The sequence below is a fragment of the Oncorhynchus keta genome, chromosome 34 (genome assembly GCF_023373465.1).
Source record: "Oncorhynchus keta strain PuntledgeMale-10-30-2019 chromosome 34, Oket_V2, whole genome shotgun sequence".
NCBI lineage: Eukaryota > Metazoa > Chordata > Actinopteri > Salmoniformes > Salmonidae > Oncorhynchus > Oncorhynchus keta.
This window is the reverse complement of record NC_068454.1, coordinates 74,799,903-74,827,354: the sequence shown is the minus strand read 5'-3', so window position 1 is coordinate 74,827,354 and position 27,452 is coordinate 74,799,903. Positions and strand designations below refer to the sequence as shown.

The 27,452-nt window shown below is 45.2% G+C and overlaps 1 protein-coding gene and 1 long non-coding RNA gene across 5 annotated transcripts; one reads left to right on the top strand and one right to left on the bottom strand.

The window, feature by feature from the left end:
- Window positions 1-238: 238 nt before the first annotated feature.
- On the bottom strand, window positions 239-4,680 carry LOC118378083 (uncharacterized). The gene is made up of 3 exons (XR_008090626.1): window positions 3,434-4,680; window positions 1,455-1,602; window positions 239-1,212 (listed from the first exon to the last, which is right to left on the bottom strand). It is a non-coding gene; the product is annotated as an uncharacterized LOC118378083 (long non-coding RNA).
- Window positions 2,136-27,452, top strand: LOC118378082 (zinc finger protein 574-like). 4 transcript variants are annotated; one of them, XM_035765015.2, is made up of 10 exons: window positions 2,136-2,490; window positions 4,714-4,871; window positions 9,477-11,061; window positions 11,261-11,499; window positions 13,348-13,527; window positions 14,187-14,284; window positions 16,288-16,382; window positions 18,650-18,798; window positions 24,845-25,132; window positions 26,352-27,452. In XM_035765015.2, the coding sequence occupies exons 2-10, from the start codon at window positions 4,716-4,718 to the stop codon at window positions 26,946-26,948; spliced, it is 3,387 nt and encodes a 1,128-aa protein (XP_035620908.1). In that variant the 5' UTR covers window positions 2,136-2,490; window positions 4,714-4,715; the 3' UTR covers window positions 26,949-27,452. The 4 variants fall into 4 exon arrangements, with proteins under 4 accessions (XP_035620908.1, XP_035620909.1, XP_035620907.1 ...); XM_035765016.2 differs by having other exon boundaries at window positions 4,690-4,871; XM_035765014.2 differs by lacking the exon at window positions 2,136-2,490 and adding an exon at window positions 2,541-3,153 and having other exon boundaries at window positions 9,480-11,061.

The window sequence follows — 27,452 nt, the reverse complement described above, 5'->3', positions numbered from 1 at the left end:
TTTCCTCGTCACCTTTCCTTTATGCCCACTAAAGGATACAACTGAGTAAAGCACTATTGTCAAATAAGTCCACTAGAAAGATAATTTTAATCAAATGAAACAAAGTCACTTCTGCTTCAACAAATGCAATGTGGAGTTAAAACCCCATTGACCAAAATTTGAACTGTAGTAGTATCTGACATTTACTACTATCAAAGCATGATTGCTTTTTTTTTTTTTTTTTACCTTTATTTTACTAGGCAAGTCAGTTAAGAACAAATTCTTATTTTAAATGACGGCCTAGGAACAGTGGGTTAACTGCCTGTTCAGGAGCAGAACGACAGATTTGTACCTTGTCAGCTCGGGGATTTGAACTTGCAACCTTTCGGTTACTAGTCCAACGCTCTAACCACTAGGCTACGCTGCCGCCCCTTTGTATTTCATGAATGTTGGCACAGCTGGGATCATGGAGGAAAATCTCTAATGAAAGGCCAATCCAGTGTATACATGAGCCAGGTGGCTGAACACGCAAATGGCTTGGAAGGATGAAATTAAAATAGTTATTGGAACCACACAAATGTCAGTGAAATGATACCTTGCTTGATGAAATGCCGCTAGTTAATGAAATGACAGATGGGAGAGCAGAAGGGAGGGGGGTGTCATTGGCTCATGAATAGGTGGGCATTATAGGCAGATTAATAGGCAGGCAGATCATAATATTCTTAATATTTTAATCTGCACATTTGATGGTGTTGTCATATGATGTATCCACCCTTACTGTTTCTGATTTTAAGAGCTCAGTTGATATCTGGTGAGACTTGATATGTCACATAATACCCTTCGACTATTCCATAACTATTCTAGAGCTTGTAGATCAGTACACACTTCAAACCTGTCTTTCCTGTGGACTGGTCTCAGAGGGGTTCTTAGTTCTAACTTTTGCATCCAACATGATTCAAACTGGACTGCCAAGGAGGGCAGGATTTAATGTCGCCAGGTGTTCCTGAACCTTTTGGCTGCATCTGCTTTTTCTATATTCAACAGAAAATATAGATGGGATCCTACAGAACTTTTGCCTCCCAGTGCTTTAGAGAAATCTAGTGAACATTGTAATTTAAATCTGCCCCTCAGGTCCAGGCGGCAGCACTACTGAATTAACAGGAAGAGGCCTTGTCTGACCCGCTTAGCTCCATCAGCTCCACAGCAGTAGCTCAGTGAGACTGGCAAGTGTCTCTAGAAACAGGAGAGAGAATGAGGAGGACAGACAAAGTGCATAAGTAAACAGGGGCTCTCCAGCATATGAATCACATCCCTCAATGCAGGACATGTCTGGGATGTTTCCACTCGTCATGTAATGCGTCAAGGATGAATAAATGTTATTCTGCAGCATGTTAAGCAGCTTGCAGTTTCAATGGCGATTGAGTGGCCCCTAGCTGGCCCTCCCCTGGCAGTGTGCCCGGACTCCTCTTTAATACCATTTGGTGCCGGGTTAAACACTCTGAAGGAACCGGTCGTCCTCCTGAACAGCCCGGGGGAGAGAAGAAATGCTGTGGGACAGTTCATATGTTCTACCAACTACTGGATATAATGCTTGACGGGGCAGAATCATGGTGCTTCAGCAGCCTGTTGAGGAATAGATAAGCATTCAGTTACTGTGGGTTTAAAAATGAAAACATGATTGATTGAGGTCTTAGTTCAAGACTTTCAGAGGTTTTATGAATGAATAGCACAAAGCCATGAGCTGCATCATGATCATGTTGAAATTTACATAAAAAAAAAAAAAGGTCAAACTGATTGGGTAGGGTGGCAGGTAGCCTATTGGTTAGAGCACTGGGCCATTAACCGAAAAGTCATTGGTTTGAATACTTAAGCCAACATGACTGAAAAATATGTTGATGTGCCCTTGCTCAAGACTTTCAGAGGTTTTATGAATTAATAACACAAAGCCATATTCTGCATCATGATCATGTTGTGATTACAGCTTAACATCCAAGATGTTTACATAAAAACAAAAAGGTTCCAACTAGTTCGGTAGGTCGGCAGGTAGTTTAACGGTTAGAGCGTTGCACCAATAAGGTTGTTGGTTCGAATACACATGGTGAAAAATCTGTCGATGTGTGCCCTTGAGCGAGGAACTTCACCCTCATTTGCTCCAGGGGCGCAGTACTACTATGGCTGACTGTAAGCATGTCACTGCATATTTGTGGTGTGTGACAAACATTTTTTATTTTTATGAAAGTTGCATGTTCTTTCTTATTTGCTACAAAAACTATTGAAAACCGAGTTAATAAACAGAAAAACAACAACAATTTAAGTGCCCTGTTTGGGACTTTTGACAGCCATCATGTTGCACCAAAGGCATACGCTCAATGCGTTCTTTTGTGTAGTGTAGTCGAATTCCATTGGTGTACGGCGTACGAGAGAGCAGACAGCCAATCCGCTCAAGCCTTGTTAACATGTTGGAACAATAACACAACTTGTTTCTTCAAGAGATAACGGCTTCAGTTTTCGGTGAGTTGTTATTTTGTAATTATCTAACTTAATTCCTTTTTTATGGATGGAATGTAACTTCAGCCAGGACAAGATTTCAGGGACTGATTTCGCGGAGTCTCAACGGGGGGAGACATCCAACGTTTACATCGAAACTGCAGCCGCCATTACACCACAGAAGAAGTGAATGCCACCCTTCTTCGTCGTTTTTACAAAGCACATAAAATATCTTCAGAGCGACTGCTGGCAGACAGTGGTGGATTAGTTTAGCTAACCAGACAACTGACTTGTATTGATAAAGCTCAAGCCGTTTTAATGTGATATTAATCGTGGTAATGTAGCTAAACGTTGCTTGAATTGTTTGTTTGCGGAAATGCAAGCTAGCAACTAGCTAGCTGGCTGTCAATCAATACAGAATAGGCTAACGTTGGTTATATTCCCACAAACCTGCATCAACTAACTATAGTAACGTTAGTTGGCTAAATTAAACCAAATATAAACTTGCCAGTGCCACCAGCGAGTGAGCCACCATATAAAATAGCAAACAGCTAAATTGCTGACCTCTGGGATTTGGAGTCTGGATCACTTTAGGCATTAATTTGGCGCCATTCACTAATTTGCACTGTAATGGCCCAAGTTAGTGTGAACGTATTGCAATGTGTCAGTACACAATTCCACTAAAAGGTATTAGCTGTTTTGTCGTATTGTGTTGCATGTTATTCTCTAGTTCTGTTGGCGAAACTATAAAGCTGTATAAAGTAGGTCATGATTGTAGGCTAATCATATACCGTTGTGGAATATATTATTATTGCCAGAAGATACACTACCATTACACTTACACATCTGCACTGGGGTCAGAACGCAATCATGATATAATTAAGACACTGGAGCCAGCACGAGATATTTGGTCGGAAAACGTACTTCTATGCAGGGATGGGATATGCTACTGTACTCCAAATGTTACCTTTATCCACACGGCTCCACCGAGAAGTTGGAAATTCTGCTAGTTTTCCCAGAAAAGTCATTTTCGTGCTCATGCTAAATAGCAGTAGTCACAGCAGCCATTATGGAATGGCATGTCCACTGAAATGACAATGCTATTCCAAATTGGCTGCGGTGGCTACTGCTAGCTAGCATGAGGACGAAAAGTCAGTAGTGTATTTTTTTAATAACCCATCAACCCTCTTTGGAAAACAAACATTGCTTTTTTTGTTTTTACAGATTTTTTGTTACATATACATACATTCTCTACCTTTTAGGAGCACCAGCGTAGACAAAATTACAATTACCTACTGCCATTTTGTCTGAAAGTTCAAATATCCTGTCTGACCAAATCCCAGGAACACATGAAGATACTAATTTCCATCAGTAGAGGGCAATGTTTACAACATGATTTAAATCAAATATTTTTACATCGTTCCCATTTGAGGATTTGCCAGCATTTATACATGGGGTAATACAACACATTCTCAATCGGTCTCCAAATAAAGATGCTATTTAGATGCATCAGCTCTATGTGTATGGTGGGGTGGCTATGCTACATTTAGGTTATGTTAACCCTTGTGTAGCCTTAACATTCTGTATACTCCCCTTGACCTAAGGGTAAAACATGACCTGCCTTCACTAAGCCCCTAAAATAAAGCAGCTTAATTTAATTTTAAACCCCATATATATTTTGCACAAAGAAACAACCTGTCATTCATTACAAACTTTGAATATATATGGGCTTTCCTTCTTCACAATCAGTGGACACCAACCATGTTATTTTGCTGCTCTTTGACAAAATTGTATCTTTCAGTTTGGGGGATTTCTTCATCTAAAGATGATGCATCATGCTCTGGGTTGTATTCTTCCCTATCTTCTTCTTCAGATACCACCTCTTCTAAATCATTGTTCTCTTATTCCTCCTGGACATCTGAAAAATTCAGATCTACGACCTGTTGGGCACTGAAACGTGCACTCATATTTAGTTCAATCAGTCGCACATAATCTCAATTTCTCATTGCATCTTGGTGGTTTTTGTGGTGTGTAAAGGATTGTATAACTGCCGGGTCAGAAACATAGTGGCTGGTCATTTTTTTACCCTTAAGACATCACAATGGTTAATAACATATTAGTTAGGCTAAAGGCTAATAATTGAGTTCAGGTGTTGCTTGCAGACATAAAACAGAACACCCAACCTGGATTGAATATGATCAGTAATGCACTGTTTTGGTCTAGATCTCCTCTCTCTCCCTGTGGCAGGTATGGCGATTGATAGTGCCTCTGTGTACATGTGCTTCCCCTGCTACCAAGAGTTTGACACCCTGGAGGAGGTGCTGGCCCACCAGCTGACCTGCACCACAGAGAACGTGGGGAGTGGGGCCCCCACCCCCGTCTCCATCCCCTTCCTACAGACTCAGGTAATAGTGGAAGCTTCAAACTCCATGGACATTTTTAAACTAAATAGGCTAGGTCTAGAATATTGATAAACAATAACTTTTTATTAAACTTTTCTCATGTTTTCCACATGTAGGCTAAATGCTTCTGGATAAAAGCGTCTGCTAAATGGCATATATTATTATATTACAATTTATTAATGCAATAGTGTGTACATTGCATAGTGTCGCCATTATTGTGCTCAAGGCCTCCCATGTGAATTGGAGAGCCTTGTGAGGCTGAAGCATAAGTCCACACGCGCAGAGCCGTGATAGTCCGGCGGTCCGTCTCTGGGGGAGGCACAACCCGGCTGCGCTCCTTCAAAGTTCCCAACCAACGAGGCTCCAGTTTGTATGTAGTGACGGTTGAAAAATAGCTTGAGCCTCGCTGAGAATTCAAAAATGAAAGCCTACGGTCCAACACTCTAGAACACTGCTGTGCAGACGCGTACATGTTTTGGACTCTGATAAGCTCTGTAGCCTACAAAACTGCACTGCATTCTACCAAGTACAAAAGGAATTAGATCCTCTGTTAAGACATACATAACCAATAATTTTCAGTTCACTTGTTTGTTGAGTCATAATAGGAAATTAGATGACCAGCACTGTTCTTGTTTTTTGTTTAGTTTATTTTTAGAGGATGAAAATAGACAATACAATATTCACTAATATAAATAAAATGACGGATCACATTTCTTTCTACATCAAATATTGAGTTATTATATTCCAATGTACAGATACTTTTTCTGTTACTATGTAACAGGGAATAACACTGTCCTTGTTCCGCTGTATCGCTACCTCATAATGACAGCTACAGTGTATGCTCGGAGGTTTGAAACAGTGAGCCGTTGACCGTGAGTGACGTTTACCAGCGTCGCTCTCCGAAACGTGTCCCCAGCCTCCCATGGTGACGGTCTCCTCAAGCTCAGAACCATAAAGCCTGGTGTCATGAGTGACAGGCAGATTGCATCTTGAGTTGCCAGTGGGGAGAGAAAAGGAGCGTGAAAGATGAATCAGTCAGCTCCACCCCTCCTCCTGATGGATGGCTCATTGGCCTCCTCACAGATGAATCAGTCAGCTCCACCCCTCCTCCTGATGGATGGCTCATTGGCCTCCTCACAGATGAATCAGTCAGCTCCACCCCTCCTCCTGATGGATGGCTCATTGGCCTCCTCACAGATGAATCAGTCAGCTCCACCCCTCCTCCTGATGGATGGCTCATTGGCCTCCTCACAGATGAATCAGCTGTGGAAACATTCTATAAAACCTAAGTGCCTTATGGCATTCTGGCCCCTGCTCTGCCGTCAGCTGCCTTATTACTACCATTCAGACTTCATTAGCTAGATTATCGTAATTTCTGTGTAACATTAAAGGCGACATTGCTATAAAACGGGGTGTTTACATTTCAAATTAATGTGGGCTGCTATTATACCAAACGTTTTTTAACTTGACTTGTTCGGATCCAGAGAACTGTAATTACATGGAAGAGGCCTAGTAGGAAATTAGAAGCTTTGCGTTTTAGCATTAAAAAGGAAGATGGAAAATTAACACCGTGGTAGAACCACTTTGTAATATGTATGTATTTAATGACATTCCTATTACCCATCTTGCTTACCAAGAGGGACAGATTAAGTGTTATTAAAAAGAAACTTCAGCAGTGGTGTGCTCCCTCAGTTACTTTAATTACACGTTGACCCATGTGTAATATTTTAGTGCACTTCCGGAGTTGAAGTCCAGTTCTGGAATCGTTAATTAAATCAATTCATTATGGTACAGACCTCTGTACACACTAGCCAGTTTCACTGACCAAACAGGCCTATGGTCCCTGGTCAAAAGTAGAGAGCTATAAGGAATAGGATGCTATTTGGGATGTAGACACAGTTTCCTGTCTCAAGTCCTTCTAGGAGACTGACTCAACCACCAGCGTCACATTGAAAATGCTCTTTCATCAAGAACATATGAATACACACGTACATGACACTATTTCAAGAGCTCCGGACGGTCCGCAGTAATCGTTTTTGCCACGTTGGATAAGAACGGTGTCAGCGGCAGTTCAAGTTACATAGTCTGGTTTTATAACTCCGCTCCTTTACTGAGCTAAAACGCTGAGTTGTGAGTACTTACTCTGAAACTAAATACATCAGACATGACTGAAATGTCTTGTAATGGTGATTTAGTTCGTTTGCAGCATCAAAACAAGCAACCAAATAGTATTTACTAAGACTGTGGAGATTTAACTACACTGCTCAAAAAAATTAAGGGAACACTAAAATAACACATCCTAGATCTGAATGAATGAAATATTCTCATTAAATACTTTTTTCTTTACATAGTTGAATGTGCTGACAACAAAATCACACAAATTATCAATGGAAATTTATCAACCCATGGAGGTCTGGATTTGGAGTCACACTCAAAATTAAAGTGGAAAACCACACTACAGGCTGATCCAACTTTGATGTAATGTCCTTAAAACAAGTCAAAATGAGGCTCAGTAGGGTGTGTGGCCTCCATGTGCCTGTATGACCTCCCTACAACGCCTGGGCATGCTCCTGATGAGGTGGCGGGTGGTCTCCTGAGGGATCTCCTCCCAGACCTGGACTAAAGCATCCGCCAACTCCTGGACAGTCTGTGGTGCAACATGGTGTTGGTGGATGGAGCGAGACATGATGTCCCAGATGTGCTCAGTTGGATTCAGGTCTGGGGAACGGGCGGGCCAGTCCATAGCATCAATGCCTTCCTCTTGCAGGAACTGCTGACACCTTCCAGCCACATGAGGTCTAGAATTGTCTTGCATTAGGAGGAACCCAGGGCCAACCGCACCAGCATATGGTCTCACAAGGGGTCTGAGGATCTCATCTCGGTACCTAATGGCAGTCAGGCTACCTCTGGCGAGCACATGGAGGGCTGTGCGGCCCCCCAAAGAAATGCCACCCCACACCATGACTGACCCACCGCCAAACCGGTCATGCTGGAGGATGTTGCAGGCAGCAGAACGTTCTCCACGGCGTCTCCAAACTGTCACGTCTGTCATATGTGCTCAGTGTGAACCTGCTTTCATCTGTGAAGAGCACAGGGCGCCAGTGGAAAATTTGCCAAATGTCCTGCACGGTTTTGGGCTGTAAGCACAACCCCCACCTGTGGACGTCGGGCACTCATACCACCCTCATGGAGTCTGTTTCTGACCTTTTGAGCAGACACATGCACATCTGTGGCCTGCTGGAAGTCATTTTGCAGGGCTCTGGCAGTGCTCCTCCTTGCACAAAGGCGGAGGTAGCGGTCCTGCTGCTGGGTTGTTGCCCTCCTATGGGCCTCCTCCACGTCTCCTGATGTACTGGCCTGTCTCCTGGTAGCGCCTCCATGCCCTGGACACTACGCTGACAGACACAGCAAACCTTCTTGCCACATCTCGCATTGATGTGCCATCCTGGATGAGCTGCACTCCCTGAGCCACTTGTGTGGGTTGTAGACTCTGTCTCATGCTACCACTAGAGTGAAAGCACCGCCAGCATTCAAAAGTGACCAAAACATCAGCCAGGAAGCATAGGAACTGAGAAGTGGTCTGTGGTCACCACCTGCAGAACCACTCCTTTATTGGGGGTGTCTTGCTAAATGCCTATAATTCCCACCTGTTGTCTATTCCATTTGCACAACAGCATGTGAAATTTATTGTCAATCAGTGTTGCTTCCTAAGTGGACAGTTTGATTTCACAGAAATGTGATTGACTTGGAGTTACATTGTGTTGTTTAAGTGTTCCTTTTATTTTTTTGAGCAGTGTATATCCATAATAGTAATCTGTTTCTACATACGATACTAAATGTTTCTGCATTCCTCAATTCTAACAATGACGCCAACAAATTACCAAAAGTAGAAACCAGCTGTTAGTACTCAGTCTAGGCTACTAATAACAGAATGAGCCACAGTGGTGCCTCTGCTTGAATGAAGACACTCCTGAAGGAACACATCATTAACCTCAACCTTGATGGTTCTTATCGTCCTAATGGATCAACGAGCAGTTCTCAAACGCCACGGACTGGTCCTCTGAACTCAACTGATAGGCCTGTGGTATTTATCATCGCTGTGCCCCTCAGTCCTTACCCCCCCCCACTCAGAGAAACCCTCCCTCCCCGGCTCTGTTGATCTAAAGACTGCTCTGTCTGCTCTCATTGACCCCTCTGTCCTCTGAATACTCTATTACTATATTCCTCTCTTGTCATCCTTCATCTGCCTGACAAAAACACTGTTCCTGTTTCAATGGTCTATGGACTTTTTCAACAACAAAAAATATTGTCACATACACCACGTAGGTGCAGTGTAATGTGTTCTTTTACAGGGTCAGCCATAGTAGTAAGGCACCCATGGAGCAAATTAGGTTTTTCACCTTGTCGGCTCGGGTATTCAAACCCAACCATATAACTGCTAGGCTACCTGCTGACCTGTGATGGTATTGCTATCCAGTACTGCCATGGAAACCTCCATTGTTAGGTGGAGTTCTTTCAATTTGACACCAAAACATATTGATGTTTTCATTCACTCATTATTGTCCAGACTGGTCAGCTTGTGTTTTGTCCTCTTTTCTCTGTCTCCAGCAGCAGATATATACCCAGCCCATTGCTCCATCGCCTGCCCCTCAGACCAAGGCCAGTGTCTCTTCTGTGATGCCCAGCTCTGGTGCACCAGGTCTGGCCATGGCTAGCCCAAATAAGCCTTCCTCAGGAGATCAGCCCAAGATCCTGTACCAGTGTGGAGACTGTGACGCCCTGTTCCACTCCCTGATCCTCTGGCAGCAGCACCGCAAACATGGTCAGTGTCTGCAGACCAAGGCAGGACCCACCGAACCACAACCAGAAGAGACCGGCTCTGGATCTGGATCAGAACTGCCCCCAGAGGGAGAGGGGAAGCACAGTCAGGCTGAAGTGGAGGTGGACCTGGGTCCAGATGAACCGAATGAACTAAGCTCAACGGATGACCAAGAAGGAGGAGGGGGCAGAGGAAGGAGTCAGGAGAGGGCACAACAAACCCAGCAGGAGCAGGATGTAGTGAAGTCTCAGCTGTCAGCAGAGAAAGAGGAGGATGGGATGAGTGCAGAGGACATATCAGCCACCCTGGATCACATGTATCTGCCAAACGCCACCAACAGAGGGCAGGAAGGAGGCGAGGAAGAGACAGAAACCGAGAGCATAGGGGAATCCACTGGAACTAAAGCCCCTGAGATCCATGCTCTGTCAGCTCTTTCATCTACAGAGGCCCAGTCTGCAGCAGACAGCCAGTCCATCCCCGACCCCGCTCCCTCCCAGGACCCCCCAGACCCCGCTCCCTCCCAGGACCTCCCAGCCGATAACCCTGAGCAGACGTCCTACTTCTACAGGATAAAGGCAGCCAAGAAGCTCAAGCCCCCGTCCAGCCTGCTGTGTGTGGACTGTGGCTCCAGCTTCGGCATGGTGTCTGAGCTGGTCACCCACCGCAAGTCCCAGCATGGCCTCAAGGAAGCCCTGCACCACTGCACTGTGTGTGGGGAGAGCTTCCTCAACACCACCCTCTTCCTCTACCACCGCAAGCAGCACAAGGAGAAAGGCAAGGAAGGGGTCACACAAACCCAGGCCCAGGGAGGACAGATGCAGGATGCAGATTACCAGGATTACAAAATAGTAACACTGCCGCAAGAGGTGGTGGAAGAGATGGTGGAAGAGTCGAAAGAGGAGACAGCGGGGGTGGAAGAGTCTAAAGAGGAGACAGCGGGGGTGGCGGATTCCCAGAACAATGGAACTGAGGAGCAGAACCAGAATGAAACCTCCTCTACTTCCACTGTCTCTACCTGTGCTCCGGTTCAGGTGCCTAAGGTGGTCCAGAGTTTCCTGTGTGCCCAGTGTGGAGCCAGCTTCAGTAAAGAGCCAGAGCTCAGTGCCCACCGTAGGGACAAGCACGGCCTGAACGAGCCCCTCCACCACTGTTCCCAGTGTGACCAGAGCTTCATGAACACCACCCAGTACCTTTACCACCGTCGCCAGCACCGTGGGGAACCAGGGACTGGGGCAGGAGCAGCCACACCCCCCCAGGGAAGCCCCCGCGCCCCCAAGAGGATGCTGTCCCCACCTGCCGCCTCGTCCAGTGCTGCGTCAGGCTCGCCAGCAAAAATACCTGCTATCAGGATACGCAGCATCAACGATCTCAATGGTAGGTTCGACCCAGTGGCAGCTGGGTTCGACCCAGTGGCAGCTGGGTTCAACATAGTGGGAAGACGTAACTCTGCTGTAAAAAATAGAATAATAACTGATTCCAATCCAAACGGAATATTGCTAAGTTTCACTATTGTTTAAGGTTATTTTGACAGACCGTCAATAGTTTCTGACCATGCTCTCTCCTCATTGGGCAGAGAACAAAGACCAGGGTAAAGAGGTGAATCCAGTCATCCTAAAGGAAGAGCAGGAGGAGAAGACTGTAGTGGGGGAACAACTGGACACCAACCTCCCTCCTCCAGCCAAGCTGATGCAGGACTGGTCCCGCACCCCTCTCCCCCACGTCTGCCCCCACTGTGGCCAGACCTTCACACGCAGGGGGTTCCTCCGCGCTCACGTCTTCAGCCACACCGGAGAGAAGCTCTTCACCTGCAAGGTACTGCTAGACTGGACATGTGTTCTATTGAACATGCTGTGAAATATTGATGTTAATGACTGAAACTAGTTGTGTATCAACAAGTAGCAGGAGTTAGTTAGGAATAGCTTCCTATTATATACAGTGCCTTGCGAAAGTATTCGGCCCCCTTGAACTTTGCGACCTTTTGCCACATTTCAGGCTTCAAACATAAAGATATAAAACTGTCTTTTTTTTGTGAAGAATCAACAACAAGTGGGACACAATCATGAAGTGGAACGACATTTATTGGATATTTCAAACTTTTTTAACAAATCAAAAACTGAAAAATTGGGCGTGCAAAATTATTCAGCCCCTTTACTTTCAGTGCAGCAAACTCTCTCCAGAAGTTCAGTGAGGATCTCTGAATGATCCAATGTTGACCTAAATGACTAATGATGATAAATACAATCCACCTGTGTGTAATCAAGTCTCCGTATAAATGCACCTGCACTGTGATAGTCTCAGAGGTCCGTTAAAAGCGCAGAGAGCATCATGAAGAACAAGGAACACACCAGGCAGGTCCGAGATACTGTTGTGAAGAATTTTAAAGCCGGATTTGGATACAAAAAGATTTCCCAAGCTTTAAACATCCCAAGGAGCACTGTGCAAGCGATAATATTGAAATGGAAGGAGTATCAGACCACTGCAAATCTACCAAGACCTGGCCGTCCCTCTAAACTTTCAGCTCATACAAGGAGAAGACTGATCAGAGATGCAGCCATGATCACTCTGGATGAACTGCAGAGATCTACAGCTGAGGTGGGAGACTCTGTCCATAGGACAACAATCAGTCGTGTATTGCACAAATCTGGCCTTTATGGAAGAGTGGCAAGAAGAAAGCCATTTCTTAAAGATAAACAACACTTTTTATGGATAAGGTTTGCCACAAGCCACCTGGGAGACACACCAAACATGTGGAAGAAGGTGCTCTGGTCAGATGAAACCAAAATTGAACTTTTTGGCAACAATGCAAAACGTTATGTTTGGCGTAAAAGCAACACAGCTCATCACCCTGAACACACCATCCCCACTGTCAAACATGGTGGTGGCAGCATCATGGTTTGGGCCTGCTTTTCTTCAGCAGGGACAGGGAAGATGGTTAAAATTGATGGCAAGATGGCTGGAGCCAAATACAGGACCATTCTGGAAGAAAACCTGATGGAGTCTGCAAAAGACCTGAGACTGGGACGGAGATTTGTCTTCCAACAAGACAATGATCCAAAACATAAAGAAAAATCTACAATGGAATGGTTAAAAAATAAACATATCCAGGTGTTAGAATGGCCAAGTCAAAGTCCAGACCTGAATCCAATCGAGAATCTGTGGAAAGAACTGAAAACTGCTGTTCACAAATGCTCTCCATCCAACCTCACTGAGCTCGAGCTGTTTTGCAAGGAGGAATGGGAAAAAATGTCAGTCTCTCGATGTGCAAAACTGATAGACATACCCCAAGCGACTTACAGCTGTAATCGCAGCAAAAGGTGGAGCTACAAAGTATTAACTTAAGGGGGCTGAATAATCTTGCACGCCCAATTCTTCAGTTTTTGATTTGTTAAAAAAGTTTGAAATATCCAATAAATGTCGTTCCACTTCATGATTGTGTCACACTTGTTGATTCTTCACAAAAAAATACAGTTTTATATCTTTATGTTTGAAGCCTGAAATGTGGCAAAAGGTCGCAAAGTTCAAGGGGGCCGAATACTTTCGCAAGGCACTGTACTTAATGTTTATTTTTCTGTTTAATCTATGTGACGATGTGAAATAGCTATGTTGTACTGGGCTTCCGTCAATCAAATTCATCTTCGTTCTTCTTCTTGGTTAATTCAGGTGTGTCAGAAGTCGTTTGCGTCCTCTCCCAACCTGCTGCGCCACAGCCTGACACATATGGGCACCAAACCTTTCCCCTGCTCCGTGTGTGGCAAGCGCTTCTCCCAGCCGGGCGCCCTGAAGAGGCACGGCCTCACCCACAGCCAGCCCAAATCCCGCCGCCGCAGGTCCCGATGGAAGGTCAGACATGGGGGGGTCACTGCACCCTATAGTACACTATTCCCTATGTGGTGCACTACTTTTGACCAGGGCTTATAGGGCTCTGGTCTCCATTGGGCTCTGGTCTCCATTGGGCTCTGGTCTCCATTGGGCTCTGGTCTCCATTGGGCTCTGGTCTCCATTGGGCTCTGGTCTCCATTGGGCTCTGGTCTCCATTGGGCTCTGGTCTCCATCGGGCTCTGGTCTCCATCGTGCTCTGGTCTCCATCGTGCTCTGGTCTCCATCGTGCTCTGGTCTCCATCGTGCTTTGGTCTCCATCGGGCTCTGGTCTCCATCGGGCTCTGTTCTCCATCGGGCTCTGGTCAAAGTAGTTTTTAATATATAGGGAATGCGGAGCCATTTGGGACACAGCCCTGGATTACCTGATTGTTTTTAGAATGTCTTACAATGAGAACATCTCTGAACACACCACGGACAAGTCCTGGAGAGCCACAGCGTGAACAAGGTTTTGTTCCAGTCCAATCGGGTGTGTTGATGCTGGGCTGGAACAAATATCTGTACACACTGAGGCTCTCAAAGATCAGAGAAATTCAGGAATGCTATTTGTCTCTACGTTAACATTGAGACAGGCTGTTAGTTGTTTCCCCTGATGTTGTGCTGTGTCAATGACATCCCTGCAGAAGAAGACACCAGAGGGGGAGGATGGAGAAAGCCAGCTGTTCGCCTGTCCCAACTGCACTGCTCGCTTTCAGACTGACCAACAGCTGCAGGAGCACAGGTACGGGCGTGACTGGGCTGTGACTCAATTAAATGTGCAGGTTGAAATCAACCCCAAAGGCCTGTTTCACAGAACTACATTAGACAAGGAACACAGGTGACGCATTTCAATGTGTAAGTTACCTTGATTGAACCCTCCAAGTTTTATAGGGAGAAACAAACACACAACGGTACTGTATTTACAGTGACAGTAGAGCATAAGACTGGACTGAGAACAGGAGATGTGCTACACATAACCCAAACACAGGCCCGGACCCTGTTCCTACACATTGAGGGGATTTAATCCGAGTTGTTAACAGAGATACCTCAGTGCCCTTGAGCCCTCGCCAGCGATGATTGACAGGCGGGCGGCGGTAAATTAAGATGATAATGATAAGGGGTAGGATGACAAGGCGTTGGAGACCGACCGGCTGAGGAACTAGAGGTGGGGGATGCGGGGAAAGGAGGAGGTGAGACAGGACAAATGATCCGGGGATCAATAGGAGGGCGTGATCTGGGAGTGAATGGAACGTTACCCTTGAACTGTATATCAATGTGTAGTTGGGGCGAAGCAGGAAGTCCCAGTGTCTCTGCAGGGTGCAGTCCGTATCCCTACACCCCCTCTCATTAGCGAACACTGGGGGGTGTGAAGACCTGGACTGAAGCTTTAAGCTTTAATTCTCAGGGTCATCTTTGCCTGAAATATTGATTCTTATTGTCAGCCCTGTGCAGAGGGATGATCGACCAGACAGTTTATATAGGGCTATAAGTGGTCCATAGCACACACACTATGTTTACCATCTAATATTAAACAATGGGGTTAAGTACTTTACAAATTCATTATCATCAGTCATAAATTATACATAGAACACAATGTATTTTTCAGTGATTCATAATCATTATTTCTTTAGCTGGCCTGATGCCCACACTGACCATCTAGGACAGTGTGACGAACATTATCGTTACCAAGGACATTAACTCAGCTGCTTGTAATGCATTGGCTAGTGGCGAGCACTAAAACACCTGCTAGCCAGGGTTGATTAGTGGAATCTGAGGGTTTTAATGCTGGGCTAGAATAAAACCATGACACTGCAGGACTGTAGTTAAGAGTTGCATACCTCCACTGCTGAAGAAATGTGTTTAGGTGAACTCTTCCACCACCGCAGTGTTTCCCAGCCCTGGTCCTCCAGTACCCCCAACAGTACACATTTTTATTGTAACCCTGGATAAACACACCTGATTCAACTTGTCAGCTAATCATCAAGCCCTCAATGAGTTGAATGAGGTGTGTTAAGGGCTACAACGAAGCTGTGTACTGTTGGGGGTACTGGAGGACCAGGGCGAGGAAACACTTCGCTAGTCATCAAACACAACACTGATCCAGCCAGTTAAATACATCTCAGTGGTTCTCCTCCCTCTCCTTCCCCAGGGCTATATCCTGCCATTATGGAATGGATAAACATAGGCTCTCATATCTCATCACACACTGAAACCACCTGTTTATCTGCAGCCATTGTATTATATGACACACCTAATGACTCCGTATTGAACCTTAAAAGGCTTAACAACATGGCTAAGCACACAGGTCTGGAGGTAATCCTAATACTGTGACACTAAGGTGATAGCCAGCATGTGGTTGTGTGTGTTATTCTTCCTCTGTGGAGGAGGATTACAGTGGGCCATTGAAGCGTGGCTTACATGCATCTACAAATGACACACTGCAGTGTTATGTGCAGCAGCTCACTGGTACTAATATTGTTGATGATGGTGGTGCTCCTTTTGTCCCTTTTCCTCACAGCTTTAATTCTTTCTCAGCTTCCAAGAAAAACATATTGCTCATTGCAGTACTGTATTATAGCCCTCGTTTTTTATAGCTTTGTGTTTATCCCTGTCTTTTTTTTTCATTTTCTGCTCTGAAAAACCCCAAAACATTTTTGTAATTTATTCAGAAGTGTATTATTAACATTAGTTGTTGTTTACACATCTTTCCCTTTTCTCTTCCCTTCATTGTGTTCTGTCCATCAGACTGCTCCACACCAGCCACCCGTTCCCCTGCTCTGTCTGTGGAGAGGCCTTCAAACGCAGGAAGGAGCTGGACCTGCACTCTCTCATTCACCAAGGTAGCTCCTCCCCTCTCCTCTCAGCTGCCCTCCTCTCTGTGTGTCTGATAAGCACTGGACGAGACCGAGACCAGTGCCCGTATCCAAGCTTCTCAGAGTAGAAGTGCTGATCTAGGATCAGTTTAGCCTTTTAGATCATAATGAATTAGATGATAAGGACAGTGGGGATTATATAGTGTGTATGTGTGGCTGTGAATTAGTGAAGCTGTTCATAATGGAGCTGATTTCCATGTTAAGTATGCAGAAGTAATCTGCGCCTTAGTAATAATTAGGGGTATAATTGTTCACCAAACTTATGGTTCGGTAGGTATTGCATTTTTGTGGTCACGATTCGGTTTCTGTTCAGGGGGGAAATGGCCGGATTGTTATGTTGGCCCTCAAGTTTCCACTCAGATGTTGCGTTTGGAACCATGTGGAAGGTGGGTATTTACCAGATGTGAAATCGTAAATACCAGTTGGATGCACTCATGTGATTTGAACTCGTTGAGAAAAAAGGATTGGTTAATGGCCAACAAGCTGTGTCAACCATAAACTAAAAGTAGAGCTATCACACTTGTAAACAAATTATAGTTAAAAAACCACACTAATAGATTGCTAAATAATGTTTTGTTGTTGGATTTAACTGCCGAAAATGCTCTTATAGAGGTAATTTCCTTAGTAGGTGACGTCAGAGGTCACCATGTGGGAGAAGTGGATTCTCAGGATGATAGACCATTTTCCCAATAGTAATTACTCCGTTCAAGTGGATTATTCCCAGTTGTATGCGGTAAATTCCCACTTGGTTATGAACGCACCGTGACACTGCCTCCTTCAGTGTCCAATGTACCACGCTTCAAAACACACATCTCCCACTCCGGGGTAATGTGATGGGCTGTCACTATAAGCTCAACACGGGGTGCATTGACCAATTCATTGAAAACTTCAGCTTTGGTTTGTCTATATAGAGCGGGTACAACCTGTTTGCTGAAATGGGTGCAAGTGGGAAGTTTGTACCTGGCTCAAGCACTTTCACGGGGAGTTAATACCCCCTATTCTAAACCACCATGAATGGATGCATACCCACAGCTAAAAACCAAAGATGTTAAAAAATATAAACATAGCCTATCTATCGCTCTTGTAATTTATTTGGCTCGTTCAGAATCAGCTGCCACGGGCTACTTGAATGCAGAGGGAAAACGATGTTGTGTAGTTTCTTTGCGTTTCCATCTTACTCTGGTATACTGGGGCCCACTGATGTTGCCGTAAATGTGTCAACATATTTGAAGTGTTGTTAGCTACATAGGCTATTCTTGTTGAGCGTGGTGACTTAGTGTTACCGTTTTATCCACAACTCTATCCATCACCCCTGTAATCTACTGGGAAGCCTAAATGTTCCCAAACTGGGGACTTAAAACATGGAGGATCCTCCAATTCTGGTCTATCGACTCGACCCCACCAATAATGGGTCGCGGCAACGTAGCTGCAGCTGACCTCATCGGTGCGGTCGGCGTCAGAAATGACCGCATCTCAGAGAGAGAGCGATGTGATTGGTTGGAATTGATTATTAGTTAATGCTCTATTGATGGAGAGGTTCCTTATTAAATGTTTCAACGGAGGGCTCCTCAGGGGGGACTGGTGAACGCTCCAGCCGGGAGGGAGGATTCTGCTGGGTTGGCGTTGCCATGGTAACGGTAGACGCCTGTGGCTAAGATGGGGAAATATCAAAGCTCAGCATCTTCTCTCATCTTCTTTTTCTCCTTTAGCTACACAGAAACAGACAGAGAGCCTGAGACTGTTTACCAACATCCAGACTGCCAACAGTAATAAATAAATAAGTTACCTTAAGCCACATACTGTAGCATATACTGAGTGATGACAGTACAGAATACCCTGTAACCCAGTGTGTGTTTTGGTGGGTAGGGACAGGAGGGGCCTGTGACCAGGGCATGTGACTGTCTAAATACCCACTCAATCTATACATCCCTGTCCTTTCCATGTTTAGTGTATTTCAACTGATTTAATGTTTTTATTGTATTTTTATTTAACGAGGAAAATCCGATAAGAATTCTTATTTACAATGACGGCCTAGGAACAGTGGGTTAACTGCCTATGACAGATTTTTACCTTGTCAGCTTGGGGACTCGATCGAGCAACCTTTCTGTTACTGGCCCAAAGCTCCAACTACTAGGCTACCTGCCACCCCATGCACATTCTCGGACACTGTTTGGACTGTGATAAACACTAATTTATTAAGTAATTAACTCAATCTGCCCACTCCATCTCCCCAGATAAGGAGCCAGTGTTGTGCCCTCACTGTTCCTCCCAGTTCTTGAACCAGTCAGTGTTGGACATCCATCTGCAGCGCTGTACCAGCTCAGAGGAGGACAAGACTGTGGGCCGTGGCCGGGGACAGGGACGGGGACGCTCCATGGGACAGGTACACTGGCCGCCTACTCTATACTAGTTATTCCTTATATATACAGTGGGGCAAAAAAGTATTTAGTCAGCCACCAATTGTGCAAGTTCTCCCACTTAAAAAGATGAGAGGCCTGTAATTTTCATCATAGGTACACTTCAACTATGACAGACAAAATGAGAGAAAAAATCCCGAAAATCACAATGTAGGATTTTTTATGAATTTATTTGCAAATTATGGTGCAAAATAAGTATTTGGTCAATAACAAAAGTTTATCTCAATACTTTGTTATATACCCTTTGTTGGCAATGACAGAGGTTAAACGTTTTCTGTAAGTCTTCACAAGGTTTTCACACACTGTTGCTGGTATTTTGGCCCATTCCTCCATGCAGATCTCCTCTAGAGCAGTGATGTTTTGGGGCTGTTGCTGGGCAACACGGACTTTCAACTCCCTCCAAAGATTTTCTATGGGGTTGAGATCTGGAGACTGGCTAGGCCACTCCAGGACCTTGAAATGCTTCTTACAAAGCCACTCCTTTGTTGCCCGGGTGGTGTGTTTGGGATCATTGTCATGCTGAAAGACCAAGCCACGTTTCATCTTAAATGCCCTTGCTGATGGTAGGCTTTGATACTTTGGTCCCAGCTCTCTGCAGGTCATTCACTAGGTCCCCCCGGGTGGTTCTGGGATTTTTGCTCAAAGTCCTTGTGATCATTTTGACCCCACGGGGTGAGATCTTGCGTGGAGCCCCAGATCGAGGGAGATTATCAGTGGTCTTGTATGTCTTCCATTTCCTAATAATTGCTCCCACAGTTGATTTCTTCAAACCAAGCTGCTTACCTATTGCAGATTCAGTCTTCCCAGCCTAGTGCAGGTCTACAATTTTGTTTCTGGTGTCCTTTGACAGCTCTTTGGTCTTGGCCATAGTGGAGTTTGGAGTGTGACTGTTTGAGGTTGTGGACAGGAGTCTTTTATACTGATAACAAGTTCAAACAGGGGTGTGTGTGTGTGTGTGTGTGTGTGTGTGTGTGTGTGTGTGTGTGTGTAGGGGGGGGCAGGCAGGCAGGCAATGTGAATATTCTGGGTAGCCATTTGTCTAGATTTTTAGGAATCTTATGGCTTGGGGGTCGATGCTGTTTAGTAGCCTCTTGGACCTAGACTTGGCACTCTGGTACCGCTTGCCGTGTGGTAGCAGAGAGAACAGTCTATGACTAGGGTGGCTGGAGTCTTTGACAATTTTCAGGGCCTTACTCTGACTCCGCCTGGTGTATAGAGGTCCTGGATGGCAGGAAGCTTGGCCCCAGTGATGTACTGGGCCGTTCACACTACCCTCTGTAGGGCCTTGCGGTCGGAGGCCGAGCAGTTGCCATACCAGGCAGTGATCCAACCCGTCAGAATGCTCTCAATGGTGCAGCTGTAGAACCCTTTGAGGATCTCAGGACCAATGCCAAATCTTTTCAGTCTCCTGATGGGGAATAGGTTTTGTCGTGCCCTCTTCACTACTCTCTTGGTGTGCTTGGACCATGTTAGTTTGTTGGTGATGTGGACACGAAGGAAGCTCTCAACCTGCTCCACTGCAGCCCCGTCGATGAGAATGGGGGTGTGCTCGATCCTCTTTTTCCCGTTGTCCACAATCATCTCCTTTGTCTTGATCACGTTGAGGGAGATGTTGTTGTCCTGGCACCACACGGCCAGGTTCTGACCTCCCCTATAGGCTGTCTTGTTGTTGTCGGTGATCAGGCCTACCACTGTTGTCATCGGCAAATTTAATGATGGTGTTGGAGTCGTGCCTGGCCGTGCAGTCATGAGTGAACAGGGAGTACAGGAGGGGGCTGAGCACACACCCCTGAGGGTCCCCTGTGTTGAGGATCAGCATGGCGGATGTGTTGTTACGTACCCTTACCACCTGGGGGCAGCCCGTCAGGAAGTCCAGGATCCAGTTGCAGAGGGAGGTGTTTAGCCCCAGGGGCCTTAGCTTATTGATGAGCTTTGAGGGCACTATGGTGTTGAACGCTGAGCTGTAGTCAATGAATAGCATTCTCACATAGGTGTTCCTTTTGTCCAGGTGGGAAAGGGCAGTGTGGAGTGTAATAGAGACTGCATCATCTGTGGATCTGTTTGGGAGATATGCAAATTGGAGTGGGTCTAGGGTTTCTGGGATGATGATGTTGATGTGAGCCATGACCAGCTTTTCAAAGCACTTCATGGCTACAGACGTGAGTGCTACGTGTCGGTAGTCATTTAGGCAGGTTGCCTTAGTGTTCTTGGGCACAGGCACGATGGTGGTCTGCTTAAAACATGTTGGTATTACAGATTCGGACAAGGGGAGGTTGAAAATGTCATTGAAGACACTTGCCAGATGGTCAGCGCATGCTCGCAGTACATGTCCTGGTAATCCGTCTGGCCCTGCGGCCTTGTGAATGTTGACCTGTTTAAAGGTCTTACATCTGCTGTGGAGAGCGTGATCACACAGTCTTCCGGTACAGCTGGTGCTCTCATGTATGTTTCAGTGTTATTTGCCTCGAGGTAAGTATAGAAGTTGTTTAACTCATCCGGTAGGCTCGTGTCACTGGGCAGCTCTCGGTTGTGCTTCCCTTTGGTAGTCTAATGGTTTGCAGGCCCTGCCACATCCAACGAGCGTCAGAGCCGGTGTAGTACGACTCCATCTTAGTCCTGTATTGACACTTTGCCTGTTTGAATGTTCGTCAGAGAGTAGAATACCTGTAATAGGAGAATACCTTATAATATATACACACACACACACAGTACCATTAAAAGTTTTTGGGTCACTTAGAAATGGGCTTGTTTTTGAACGAAAAGCACGTTTTTAGTCCGTTAAAATAACATCAAATTGATCATAGGTACAGTGTACAGTAGACATTGTTGATGTTGTAAATGACTATTGTAGCTGTGCAATGGCATAGCCTTGTTTTGTTAATTTGGCAGATAAGACGTTCTTATTTCCAAGGCCTTATCACATTATGTAATATAACAGAATAAAATAACAGAATAGTGCGAAGTGATTTGCATCTCCTGTCTGGGACAGTTATTCTCAGTGATCATTTGAAATGTGGGTACATTTTCTCAAGTTGAAAGACACATTTTCAAGGATGCCCTGAATGACAGGTCTCCACTATACAAATGCACATTGTTGTGTCTTTGTCATCATTAAAGTGAAGACTGTTATTTTATCAAATCAATTCTCTGTCATCGGCAATTATTTATTTTTTTACCTCTTTTTCTCCCCAATTTCATGGTATCCAATTGTTGTAGTAGCTACTATCTTGTCTCATCGCTACAACTCCCGTACGGGTTCGGGAGAGACGAAGGTTGAAAGTCATGCGTCCTCCGATATACAACCCAACCAGCAGTACTGCTTCTTAACACAGCGCGCATCCAACCCGGAAGCCAGCCGCACCAATGTGTCGGAGGGTACACCGTGCACCTGGCAACCTTGGTTAGCATGCACAGCACCCGTCCCGCCACAGGAGTCGCTGGTGCGCGATGAGACAAGGACATCCCTACCGACTAACCCGGACGACGCTAGGCCAATTGTGCATCGCCCCACGGACCTCCCGGTCGCGGCCGGTTACGACAGAGCCTGGTCGCGAACCCAGGGACTCTGATGGCACAGCTGTCGCTGCAGTACAGCGCCCTTAACCACTGCGCCAACCGGGAGGCCACAATTATTATTACTTGATTAAAAACTAATCATGTACATGTAATTAACTAGGAAGTCAGGGCACCAAGGAAAATCTTCAGATTACAAAGTTATAATTTTCCTAATATAACTCTTCAGATATTTTAATATCTGATTAATTAGTATTCTAATGAATTAATGAATTATTCTTTACCTCGCGTTAGTCTCATTCCGAACGTTGTAAATTGTTGATTATCTGCACGAACCCAGCCTTTACCATGAATCATCCATACAACAATTGTCTTAATAATTTATTTACTAACTAACTAAATAAATGCATAAACAAACAAACCGTAGATATGGTTACAAGGAAATGACAGGGGATGTTCCCTAGTGGGCTAAGCCAATATGACGGCTTGGTGGACAAAGGGAAGTGGGTCTGGACTGAGAAGGGCGGGAATTACAAGAGTCACTACACAGTTGATAATTATATTGATTGAAATCCTAATCCTTTGCACATGAAACCTCACTCATTCGGGAATCATTGCAATCAATGTATATTTACGCTCAGTGTGTCGTCCAAGATCTCTGTTGGAATCATCCGTCTTTCTGTTGCTCTCTATCTGCTTCCAAGTCGTCTCTCGTGGTTAGAATGGATACGTCAGAGTCCCATTCAGAAATGTTCTTATAAAATAGATGTTTTGGCGGTTGTCGGTCTTCGCATTCCAGGTCGACATAATTCCTAGCTGCAGACTAGTAATTAGTATCGAAGATTTGCTCTTATTCTGGCGGTATCGATAGTCTCAGAGTTGAACCATTTCCACTGTGTAGCCAATGCTCCACGTTGTTTGGTTAGAAATTCAACAACCATTACAACCTTAGCTTATACAGAGGTTTTGTGGTCTCTATTCAACCTTTGTCACCTCAGCTTACTGACGTATGCGTGGTCTAAAGAGGTTTTCTTCAGGTGGGGATTTTATTTGGAACAGTAGAAAAGGGCTGTCCCATGACGCCAGATCAATGTCTATGCTCATGGGGCGGGTCAATGACCTAGTTCAACTTTTTAAAGGGAGTACAATTCTCTCACATTAACAGTTTAAAATCACATTACATAATTTCATAAATAGTTTAATCTTTACTCATTCATTTTATACAATAATTAGATGCAAATCTCATAATGGAGGCTCCTGTATAAACAGAGTTATGGTAATGTGGATGTATTGTCTTTCAATGAGGTTACAACATGAAACAAAACGGACCGGTCTTAGCTGGCTTCTCCACCGACCATTTACACATTCTCCAAAACATAGATATTGTTCAGTTCTCAAGTTCTGGGATGTAGAAGAAGTTCTACTGTGAAACTCTCTCTCTCTCTCTCTCTCTATACTGCCTGGCCATGAGGAGAGAGTCTCCTCTAGGAATTTATGGCCTGAGATTAAAGAACCTGGGTGTAGGGGGAAGAGATGTGGTGAGGGAGATGGTAGTTGCTATACCCAAAGAGGGCCACGTCATGACAGTATGGAACAGTCAAAGCAAATTGACATTGTTTCAAGACAAAAGTTTGACAATTGTTTTACAGTATTTGAAAAAAATATTGACCTCTGGTTAAAGATGGAGTTTTGACATCGATTATTCATGCCCATCCGTAGTTCAGTTCAGTCGACCAGACATTGGGATATTCATTCATTCATCTTTCAGCAAGACAGTAACCTAAAACACAAGGCCAAATCTGCACTGGAGTTGCTTACCAAGAAGTGAATATTCCTGAGTGGCTGACTTCGTTTTGACTTAAATCTGCTTGAAAATCTATGGCAAGACCTGAAAATGGTTGTCTGGCAATGATCAACAACTAATTGGACAGAGCTTGAATAATTTAGAAAATAATAATGAGCCAATGTTGCACAATCCAAGTGTAGAAAGGTCTTAGAGACTTACCCAGAAAGACTCAAAGCTGTAATCGCTGCCAAAGGTGATTCTAACATATATGGACTCAAGGGGTTGAATACTTGTCTAATCAAGACATATTCATTTTCTTTTTTTCTTACAAATGTTCTAATATTTCTTCCACTTGGACAGAGTATTTTGTGTAGATCGTTGACAAAATAATTACAATTATATCCAATTTAATTCCACTTTGTAACACAACAAAATGTGGAAAAAGTCAAGGGGTGTGAATATGTGAAGGCACTGTACAGACATAGATACTGTAATAGTAGGATCTTACTCTACACTAGTTGTACCTTAGAGACATAGATACTGTAATAGTAGGATCTTACTCTACACTAGTTATACCTTATAGACATAGATACTGTAATAGTAGGATCTTACTCTACACTAGTTATACCTTATAGACATAGATACTGTAATAGTAGGATCTTACTCTACACTAGTTATACCTTGTAGATGTGTCCCTCTCTCTGCTCATCCAGATGGAGTGTGATATGTGTGGTCATTGCTGTATGACCCAGGAGGGTCTGGACCTCCATCGGCTGTCCCATACGGGTCAGACCCCCCTGCGCTGCCCCCTGTCCCCCTGCAGACGGCGCTTCGCCTCCAGCTCGGCCCTCGGGGAGCACATTGTGGCCCACTGCCAGGGGACTATGGGGAAGGGCCGCGGCTCCAAGAGGTTCCACTGCCAGATCTGTGGGAAGGACTTTGCCTACACCTCCACCTTCAACGTCCACATGAGGATCCACACCGATGAGAGGCCCTTCGAGGTAAAGGGGTGGGGAGGTGGAAATGATTGATTGTGTGTGTGTGTGTGGGTTATCTACTGAGCACGACTGACGTTCGTTATGGTTTGTCTTGTTCTGAGGTGATTTAAAACCGTCTACTACAAGGGATCAATTAGATTGTCAATTTTTTTATTCAGAAGCAGAAGAGGCCGTCTGGACAAGACTTTGGTTGTGATTCTGCCTGTGGTTACTTTAATTATTGTTTCATTCACTTCTCACTTCCCTTCTCTTTTTGACCTGCACCATTGGAGCTCGGAGCTTAACAATGTCACTGTACCCTGCAAATGACATCTGCGACCCTGTGCATGTGACTAATAAACAAATCTAATCATCTCATCTAAAACATACAAGCTGTGGTCACCCCAGTGTATTATGCACGCTGGTGTCCTCCCTCCCTCTACACTTCCTATGATTAATGAGTGGGGCTGAGTTAGAGCCTACCATCTCCCCTCTGTGTTACTATTCTGGGACCCAGCTCCATTGGGCAGTGTCCTAAACTCTGGACCAACCAGCCTCTCTGCTCACTGTGGCACAATGTGTGGCAGAACAGCCCCAGGCTTCTATAGTTCAATAAAAATGCAGTCAAAGCTGTAAAGGTATTGGTGAGAATGTCCCTGCCGATTCCCTCTGGTTCTACTAATGGTAGGCGTTGTCTCTGTGGTCATTCAGTATGGCAGACAGGTAGGTAACACTGCTGTGTGGAAAAAGATGAATGTCCTGCAGTAGTAGTGCAGCTCTGTTCTGTCAGCTTCTTTTTTTCTCTTCAGTCCCCTGTGTCCCTCTTTCTGTTCTTTATCTCTACCTACCATTGTCCTCTGCCCTCCCTAGATCTCTCTCTCTCTCTTCTCACACATTGTTTTTCTACCCCTCCTATTCTTCTGCCTCTTCAGCCAGAAGTGCTGTGTCTACAAATTTGGAGAAGTGTTTCAGAAAATATGTTTTCATAAGTTTTCAAGATATGAATTTTAATGTTCGCTCTTCTCCTCTTGTCCTTGTTCTCTCGTTATGTTTTCCAATCCTACCCATCCTTCTCCCCTCCACTCTTCTTCCACCTCTCTCCTCTTCAACTTCTACTCCCTCTTTCTTTCTGTTCACTCTCTGCCTCTCCTCTCTCTCTCTCCTCTTCCCCTTTCTGCACTCTCTCCTCTTCTTCTCTGCTCTGTCTCTCCACCCCCTACGTCCCCTCCTCCTCCTCTCTCAGTGTTCTACGTGTGGGAAGCGTTTCCGCCAGCTGCCCCACCTCAAGGACCATGAGCGTATCCACAGCGGCCTGCGGCCCTTCTGCTGCTGGGTGTGTGGTAAAGCCTTCAGTGTGGCTGGCCGTCTTACTGAGCACGCCCGCATCCACAGTGGAGAGACGCCCTACACCTGCCACCGCTGCCCGTCAGCCTTCCGCTCACGCTCCAACCTCGACAAACACATCCGTCTCCACGACGACGGAACGGATGGAACCACAGCCAACGATGTAGAGGCTGAAGGGGCGAGGGTGCTCTTGTCTACAGGGACGGGATTGGGTGGCGAGGGGGAGTCGGCGGTGCAGACCATTCTGCTCGTCCAGACGGATGGAACCACAGAGGGGGTGATGGTGCCGGCCGTGCCCGTCTCAGAGCACTCCTCTGGGGCTATGTTTTCTGGGCAGGCTGGGTCCTCCCAGGTGGTGTTCTTGGGTGGTCAGGCCATCTCTGTCCCCTCCCTGTCAGCTATCATGGAGGGACATGAGATCCCCTCGGTCACTGTGGTAGAGGGACAGGATGTACCACACACCATCGAGTTCATCCTAGAGGAGACCATCTCATAGAGGGGACTGTAGAGGGAAGAAAGGAGAGAGTTTGTGATAGAATGTATTAGAGACAGACTGAAAGAGGGTATGATTTTCAGTTAGTGTTGAGTAAAATCAAGAGGTATAGTTTTTGCTGTTTCCTCAGTGCCGGGACTATTCTTGTTAAATGGTCCGAAATATTGTTTAATCGACTTAAATGATCTACGCATCTACATATGAATTGATTTTGGCAGAGTTTAGTGAAAGATCGGATATGTGGCCCTTAAGCTTTGAGAGGTGCTTGAAAGAGCAGAATTGATTTTAAATGTTGAAATCGTGCAGCGAAGCCAGTGAAGCAAACAGCAGTTGTATGGTAAAGCATTTATCCTGTTTACAATGAGAAGTTGATTGAAAAGCTGATTGTAAAAGTATTCCCAGAGTGTGTACCGTTAATATTATTTAGAGTGAGTTTTATCAGGGTTGGACTTGAGTCGCCCATAAAATGTCCTCTGTTTTCTTTTTAATAAAAGGCTTCAGCTTTCA

Coding starts and splice junctions, on each gene's coding strand:
- LOC118378082 (XM_035765013.2), top strand. CDS start 3,126: ATGTGTCAGTACACAATTCCACTAAAAG. Junction 11,062..11,260: donor CAGCATCAACGATCTCAATG/GTAGGTTCGACC, acceptor CTCATTGGGCAG/AGAACAAAGACCAGGGTAAA. Junction 13,528..14,186: donor GCCGCAGGTCCCGATGGAAG/GTCAGACATGGG, acceptor ACATCCCTGCAG/AAGAAGACACCAGAGGGGGA.